This window comes from Scyliorhinus canicula, chromosome 9, assembly GCF_902713615.1.
Source record: "Scyliorhinus canicula chromosome 9, sScyCan1.1, whole genome shotgun sequence".
Lineage (NCBI taxonomy): Eukaryota > Metazoa > Chordata > Chondrichthyes > Carcharhiniformes > Scyliorhinidae > Scyliorhinus > Scyliorhinus canicula.
The window spans coordinates 143,240,782-143,249,528 of record NC_052154.1 but is presented as its reverse complement, the minus strand read 5'-3'; the positions used below and the strand labels follow the sequence as shown (position 1 = coordinate 143,249,528).

The window sequence follows — 8,747 nt, the reverse complement described above, 5'->3', positions numbered from 1 at the left end:
TTTATGAAGTGCACCCACGATTTTAAGGAATTGCAACAGCCACATTACTGATATCAAGGCCCGAGAGGTTTTTATTTTATTTTTAAAAAGCAGTAAAATGATTTACAGTCATAGTTTGCATTGCCCCTCAAGTCAAATTACTGAAACTACAATCAATTGGTGTTGTGTTACTAGTGTCACTGCACCATCATTAATGGTAACTGGAACTGATTTGATTGTGCTGTGAGTAACTGACACTTCATGAGGTCATGTATAATTTAGAGCTAATATAAATAATTGACAGATGTGTGTCAAATTGGACAGTGTAAAACTTAAATATAGAAAATATCTTGATGCTATTTTAAGGAAAATATGCTTTGGTGGGTACCCAAAAGGCTTGAGAGTTTTTGTGAAAAATGTCATTGGTGAGCTCTTTTGAAATTATAATCATGTCGGATTAAAATACTGGAATTTCAGTACTCCACCAGCCCAATACTGGTGGCGGCTCTTCGGATCTGGGGCCAGTGGAGGGGGCATGTAGGGGAGGTAAGAGCATCGGTGTGGACCCCAATCTGCGGCAACCACCGATTTGCCCCGGGGAACATGGATGGGGGGTATCAACTGTGGAGGAGGGCGGGGATTGTGAGGATGGGGGATCTGTTCCTGGATGGGAGCTTTCCGAGCATGAGGGCGCTGGAGGAAAAGTTTGGCGAGAGGGACGACTTTGTATACTTACAGGTGCGTGAATTTGTACGCAGACTGGTGCCGTCCTTCCCACGTCTCCCACCGAAGCAGAGGCAGGACAGGGTCAGGGGAGAGGTGGGAGAGGGTAGAGTCTCAGATGTCTACAAGGATCTAATGGGAGCTGAGGATACGCAGACCGAGGACCTGAAGCTTAAGTGGGAAGAGGAGCTTGGGGGGAAGATGGAGGACGGTATCTGGGCAGAAGCTCTGAGCAGAGTAAACACGACCGCAACATGCGCCAGGCTCAGCCTGATCCAGTTTAAGGTTGTGCACCGGGCCCATATTACGGTGGCCCGGATGAGCAAATTCTTCGGGCTGGAGGACGTGTGCTAGATGCGCCGGAGGGCCGGCTAACTATGTACACATGTTCTGGTCGTGCCCTAAACTCAGGGGTTACTGGCAGGGATTCGCAGATGTCATGTCCTGGGTATTGAAAACTGGGGTGGTAATGAGCCCTGAGGTGGCAATCTTTGGGGCTTCGGAGGACCCGGGAGTCCAGGAAGAGAGAGAGGCCGAAGTTCTGGCCTTTGCTTCCCTGGTAGCCCGGCGACAAATACTGTTAGCATGGAGGGACTCAAAGCTCCCGAGGGCTTTGAACCCGGGACCCTGGAACTGTAAGGCAGCAGTGCTAACCACTGTGCTGCCATTCCACAGGATCCCCTTTTGGGGCTGTCCTCAAAGCACTTAGAGGCCTATCACCGCCACCCACTTGTAGGAGTGCCTGGCTTGTGACTGGCCAAAATGGAGAAATTTCGAGAAAGCACTAATGATGGCAGATTTTGTTGGGAACACTTAGAGGCAAAGTTGAAACATCAGAGAGAGAGAGCAGAAACCCCCAAACAACTAATCTACTCAGTTCTTCAAGAAGCACCTGTCCCTCATTTGGTAGAGTGTGTAGATCCTGCACTGGACTTATCAGAAACAATTGAACTGGAGTGAAGTCGTCCTCAATCCTGAGGGACTGCCTAAAAGAGTAGGAGACTATCACCATTTAATTAAAGAACTTATACTTCTTGTCATGTCCCTTAACATTTTTCTAACTGCTTCACATGGGATGAAGAAGTTTGAATGAAGTACAGTGGCTTATCTAGATAAACATGATTGCAAGGCCCAATTAGCAAATTAGATGTTTGACCAGTTAATCTTTGGTGGAATAAAAAAACACAAAATCCTGGAATATTCAGCAGGACAGACAGCATCTGTGAAGAACGAAACAAAAATAGCATTTCATATTGATAACCTTACATCAGGACTGGACAAAATAATGAAAAAAGCTTTTTCAGATTCTAAATCGGTTTCTCTCTCTGTTGATGCTGTACAACCTGTTGAGTTTTTCCAGCAACTTCTGTATTTATTTCAGATTTTCAGTCATTTGCATTAATATTTGGTGGTGTTGGTTGAAGAACACTGGCCTTGATATAACCAAAATCGCATCTTTATTTAAAACCTTACTTGAAGAATACGGGCTCAATTCTCCCAAAAAGGAACAAAGTCCCCGAGCGAGTTCATTTAGCCGCGTGTTTCCCACCACTCGCAATGCCGAGAAAAACATGAGTATCCAACGTGACTCGCACTGAATAAGGGTCCTGAACGGAGAACAGCAGCTGATGCGGCACATAGCCCCGATTTGTACAGTGAGGAGCTCCGCCTGCCAGAACTCTCCATTGTAGCGAGAGATTGAGATGCCATTTTTAAATGGTGTTGCGATCTCTAAGGCTCCAAAACAGCTCAAACACACTATGGAGGGTCCCCCCACCCCCCAACAAACAAAGAACAACAATCCCAACTGCCTTTGATCGTCATAGAGGGGCACAGACCAAGCCTGATGGGAAAGGCCTGGTGACAACAAATTAAACTGCATTGGCTGAAAACCTTTATCATTTCAAACTGTGTTTTCAAGATGTCCTGCAAAGTTACGAGGGCCTGTTCCACTATGCATTAGGCCATATCAAGGATCTGAAGGTCAAACTCAACACCAAAGTTTTATTAGGGCCAGACCTGTCCCTTATGCACTGCATTAAAAAGGTCAATGCTGAGTTAAAGCGATTAGAGGATCCGGGAATAATTAAACCAGTGCGACGTTCTGAGTGGGCAGCCCCCCTGGTTCCCGTGCTGAAGCCAGACTGATCAATTTGAATATGTGGGGACTATAATTAACAGTCAGCCAGGCTGCCCAGTCGGATGGGTACCCGATTCCCCGGATTGAGGACCTCTACGCCAAGTTGGGGGGAGGTCTCACCTACCCCAAGCTGGAACTCAGCCACGCGTACCTGCAGTTGGAATTAGACAAAGAGCCCCAAAGGTGTGCCAAGATCAAGACACATAAGGGCCTATTTCAGTATATGAGTCTACCTTTTGGCAATTCCTTCCCCTGCACTATTCCTGCAGTGCATCTTGTAGATGGTACACATGGCTGCCACTGTTCATCGGTGGTGGAGGGATTGAATGTTTGTGGAAGGGAGGCAATCAAGTGGGCTGCTTTGTCCTGGATGGTGTTGAGCTTCTTGTTTGTTGTTGGAGCTGTACTCATCTAGGCATGTGGAGAGTATTCCATTACACTCCTGACTTGTAGATGCTGGACAGGCTTTGGGGGTTAGGTGGTGAGTTGCTCGCCATAGGATTCCTAGTCTTTGACCTGCTTTGGTGGTCACAGTATTAACATAGCTAGTCCAGTTCAGTTTTTGATCAAAGATAACCCCCAGGATGCTGATTTCCTAATAGCTTTCAGTGAATTATTAACAAGGACACCCAGGTTCCTTTGTACATCTACACATTTTTTAATCTTTCTATACATTTGTTTCTCCTGCTGAAATGAGGAGGAACTACTTCTCGCAGAGGGTGGTGAATTTGTGGAACTCGCTGCCCCATGGTGCGGTGGAATTTGAGTCATTAAATGGTTTCAAGAAGGAGATAGATATATTTCTGATTTTTTAAAAACAGATTAAAGGGATATGGGTAACAGGCAAGGAGGTGGATTTGAGACCAGGAAGAGATCAGCCATGATGTTTGAATGGCGGAGCAGGCTCGAAGGGATGAATTGCCCACTTCTGCTCCTAATTCCTATATTTCTTTTTTAAAATAAATTTAGAGTACCCAATTAATTTTTTTCCAATTAAGGGGCAATTTAGCGTGTCCAATCCACCTAGCTTGCACATTTTTGGGTTGTGGGGGCAAAACCCACGCAAACACAGGGAGAATGTGCAAACTCCACATAGACAGTGACCCAGAGCCAGGATCGAACCTGGGACCTTGGCGCCGTGAGGCAGCAGGGCTAACCCACTGCGCCACCGTGCTGCCCCAATTCCTATGTTTCTATGTATGTTCCTACCAAAGTGACCTCACATTTTTCCAAATCATATTCCATCTGCCAAGTTCCTGCTCAATCACTAATTCTGTCCAAATCCTCTTGAAACTACTTTACTGTTTCCTCATAGTATACATTGTCACCTAACTTTGTGTCATCCATGAGCTTGGAAATATTACATTGGTTCCCACACAAAATTATTGATATATATTGTGAACAACTGATGCTTCCAGTACCCCACTAGCCATAACCTGGCAATGCAAGATTGGCCCATTTATTCCTATGTTTTCTGCCTGTTAACCCATCTTTAATCCATCCATACTACCTTATATCCCTTGTGCTTTATTTTTGCTAACCAACCTCCTCTGGGGAACTTTATTGAAAGTCTTCAGAAAATTCAAGTACACTACTTTCACTGGCTCTCTTTGCTAATTCTGTTAGTAACATCCTCAAAAAGGGCCAACGTGTTCCTCAAACATGATTTCCTATTCATAAATTCACGTTGACAATGTCCAAACAGCTCATTATTATCTAAGTGACCATTTATCATATTCTTTATAACATATTCCAAAATTTTGCTTACCACTGATATAAGGCTAACAGGTCTGCAGTTTTCCATTTTCTCTCTGCCTTCCTTCCTAAATAGTGGGGGTGACATTTCCTACCTTCCAATCAGCAACAACCATTCCAGGATCTATAGAATTTTGCAAGATGATCACCGATGCATCCACTATCTCCATATTTACCTCTTTTAACACTCTGGGATGTAGAATATCAGGTCCCGGGGGCTTATTAACCTTCAGTCCCATTAATTTCTCCAATACGACCTTTTTACTAATTGCCTTCAATCCCTCATTCTGCCCAGTCACTAGGGTCTCTAATTGTGGGACATTTCTTGTACCTTCCTCAGTAATTACTTAGCTTCTCTGCCATTTCTCTTTTCCCCTTTATGCATTCTCCTGACTCTGCCTATAATAGACCCACTTTTGGCATAACCAAACTGTTCCTTTTTACATACCTATAGAAGCTTTCACATTCTTTTTTAATGTTTTTATGCTAGTTTGGATTCATTGATGATTCTACCTTTGCCAGTGTGATGAATGTAAGAGATAGTTAAATATTATATTTTGTTGCAGTACTGTTATTAGAAATCCTGGTTTAAAATAAATACAGGCGGCATGTCTGCTAAAGCTGTGATCAAGGAGTCATAAAGTGAGGTCATTATTGATTTTAATAATAGAATTAATAGAATATTGTTTATCTTTAGTAGGTTCCCTAGGGTGTAGATCATTTGAGGGATTTTGTTTAGTCCAGCTAAGCAGGTGGTGGGACATCTCAGTGAGAGGAGACTGGAGAATGTCTTACGCTTGAGATATAAATGATGTAATTAATGGGAGGAACTGGGTCTGACTGTAGTTTTGCTGTAGGATTTTATATTGAACAGAAGTATCTGTCAAGACAGAAGGATTTTCAGCTTATCCCTCAAAGGGTCTCTCTCCAAAGGTCTGCACAGAGAAGCAAGTAACCCTGATTGTTAACTTTATTTACAAGTGGCATTTGAACTGCATTGGATTGCTTAATTGGAATATACAGTAGCAGGTGTAGATTGTGAGTTAAAGGTTTTTTCATTTTCTTTAAGAACTTTTTAAACTATTAATTGTAAAGCCTTGTTTTTGTTGTTAATATGGTTAAATTCTGTGTTTAAATTAAAGTTTGTTTTACCATGAAAGATACCTATTGGTCAGTGTTATACTCCTGTGGTTTAGTTATTTTCCCTCAGTCTTACAAATTGCAAATGGTTGGGATTCTCGTATGGGATCCAATCAGTTTCTTGGTCCTCCTTTGCTGTATTTTAAAATGTTCCCATTCCTCAGGTATACTACTATTTCTGCCAACTTCATAGGTGTTTTCTTTAGTCTTATACAATCTTTAAATTCCTTTGTTAGCCATGGTTGACTGACTTTTCTTTTGGGGCTTTTATGTTTTGAAAGAATGCATAATTGCTGTAAACATTAAGTAATTAGGAAAGCTAATAGAATGTTATTGTTTACTGTGAGCAGAATTGATTACAAAAGTAGGGAGATTATGCTTCAATTGTACGGGGCATTGGTCAGACCATATCTGGGGTATTATGTACAGTATTAATCTCCTTATTTAAGCAGTTAAGAGAAGATTTACTAGGCTAATAGCAGGAATGGGCAGATTGTCTAATGAAGAAAGATTGAATTTGCATCCACTAGAGTTTAGAAGAGTAAGAGGTGACTTGATCAAAACTTTTAAGATCCTGAAGGGTATTGACAGGATGGATGGAGAGAATATTTCTTCTCATTGGAGAATCTAGAACTAGGGGTCACTGCTTAAAGATAAAGGGTCAGGGCAGCACGGTGGCGCAGTGGGTTAGTCCTGCTGCCTCAGCACCGAGATCCCAAGTTCGATCCCGGCTCTGGGTCACTGTCTGTGTGGAGTTTGCAAATTCTCCGCGTGTTTGTTCACCCCCACAACCCAAAGATGTGCACAGGGTAGGTGGATTGCCCCTTAATTGGAAAAAATGAATTGGTTACTCTAAATTTATATATAAAAAAGGTAAAGGGTCATTCATTTAAGACAGATGAAGAGAATTGTTTTTCTGAAAGGGTCATGGGTCTCCTTTCGGACTCTCTCTTCCTCAAAAGGTAGTGGAGGCAGAGTCTTTGAATATTTTTTCAGGCAGAGCTGGAGAGATGCTTGATTAACAAGGGGGCGAAAGGTTATTGCGGATAGGCAGGAATGTGGGATTGAGGTCACAATCACAGCAGCCATGATCCTATTGAATGGCAGAGCTTGCTCGAGGGGCCGATTTCTAATCCTAATTAGTAGGGTCCTACTAATTCTAGAGTCCTATTTATAATGCAATTCACATTACAATACCAATTAAAACGTTAAAATAAAATGTTTTGTGATGTGGAGGTGGCCTGTGATATCATAGCAGCTTCCCCCACCCGATGACATAACTGGTTTAACTGCGGGCATGATTTCACGATTTAGAATCACTCTTTTAACCCCCGCTAGTGCAGGAGGAGATCAACATATCTTTCAAGACGGACTTGCATTCCCTAGACGCACACATATTTAAAATCAGTTCACATTTAAGAAGCATAACTAATGTGGGGTTACTGCAGTGTCGGTTCCACAGTACAAACAGCTGAATTGAAGGCGCCCGCGAGACGGCCTGCCCAACGTTCCAATTGTAACCGGCCCACTTCCGGTTCCCCTGGCACGTACCACTGTCTCAGCTAGAAGGGGGAGAGAGCGGGGGTGATGTTTGGATACTTTAACATCAATACGACACCAGCTGAAAGACTACAATAAATGATCAATGCATATTTTCGTTCATTATTGTGTCGGTGCTCATGGATGAATTTTTGTTTGTCTCCATACGTTTTTTCTAGTGGGGGATGGTCGGTCCTCCCCCCTCCGCGGAGGTGTGGGGTGGTAGGCGCTGCGCGCGCCGCCGGCCGGTCAGGCTGTTGGTCACAGTCAGTGAGGGGCGAGCGGCGGAGGCGGCAGGGAGGAGCCGGAGGAACACAATCCCTGCGAGGGAGCGGAAGGGAACGGAGTCATCGGCCGAGCGGAGCCGGTGGGGGGTAGGGACGAGCCGCGGCTGTTTTGTGCGTCCCGGGCCGGATGGGAGCGGCGGCTCCATGGCGCAGCCGGGCTGTGTGAGGTCGAGAGGCCGGGTGTCGGCGGACAGACTGCGCTCCTGGTGGGAGGTGCCGGCCATCGCTCACTTCTGCTCCCTGTTCCGGGCCGCCTTCGCGCTGCCCGATTTCGAGATCGAGGTGAGTGAGACTTTCACGAGGCCCGGGGCGGAGCTAGAGCCCCAATCCCCCCTTGTTCCTTCCCCTCCCTCTGCCCGATCTCCCCCCCCCCCCCCCCGGCCGATCTCCCCCCCCCCCTGCCCGATCTCCCCCCCCCCCCTGCCCGATCTCCCCCTCCCCCCCCCGCCCGATCTCCCCCTCCCCCCCCTGCCCGATCTCCCCCTCCCCCCTGCCCGATCCCCCCTCCCCCCCCTGCCCGATTCCCCCCTCCCCCCCTGCCCGATTCCCCCCCTCCCCCCCTGCCCGATCCCCCCCCCCCCTGCCCGATTCCCCCCCCCCTGCCCGATCCCCCCTCCCCCCCCCTGCCCGATCCCCCCTCCCCCCCTGCCCGATTCCCCCCCTCCCCCCCTGCCCGATTCCCCCCTCCCCCCCCTGCCCGATCTCCCCCCCCCTGCCCGATTCCCCCCTGCCCGATCCCCCCCTGCCCGATCCCCCCCCCTGCCCGATCCCCCATCCCCCCCCTGCCCGATCCCCCCTCCCCCCCCGCCCGATCCCCCCTCCCCCCCTGCCCGATCCCCCCTCCCCCCCCTGCCCGATCCCCCTGCCAGATCCCCCCTCCCCCCCTGCCCGATCCCCCCTCCCCCCCTGCCCGATCCCCTATCCCCCCTGCCCGATCCCCCCGTCCCCCCTGCCCGATCCCCCCTCCCCCCCCTGCCCGATCCCCCCTCCCCCCCTGCCCGATACCGCCTCATCCCCCCTGCCCGATCTCCCTTTCACCTCCCCCTTGCCCGATTTCCCCCCCTGCCCGATTCCCCCCTCCCCCCCTGCCCGATTCCCCCCTCCCCCCTGCCCGATTCCCCCCTCCCCCCCTGCCCGATTCCCCCCTCCCCCCCTGCCCGATTCCCCCCTCCCCCCTGCCGGAT

General features: G+C 47.8%; 1 protein-coding gene across 4 annotated transcripts in view; it reads left to right on the top strand.

Annotated features, from left to right (window-relative positions):
- The first annotated feature begins 7,544 nt into the window (after positions 1 to 7,544).
- Positions 7,545 to 8,747, top strand: part of LOC119971760 — a 131,127-nt gene continuing 129,924 nt past the window's right edge. For all 4 annotated transcript variants that reach the window (XM_038807823.1, XM_038807822.1, XM_038807824.1 and 1 more), the window contains exon 1: positions 7,545 to 7,845. In XM_038807823.1, the coding sequence (XP_038663751.1) occupies positions 7,708 to 7,845 (138 nt within the window). In that variant the 5' untranslated portion in view covers positions 7,545 to 7,707. The remainder of the gene's footprint in view (positions 7,846 to 8,747) is intronic.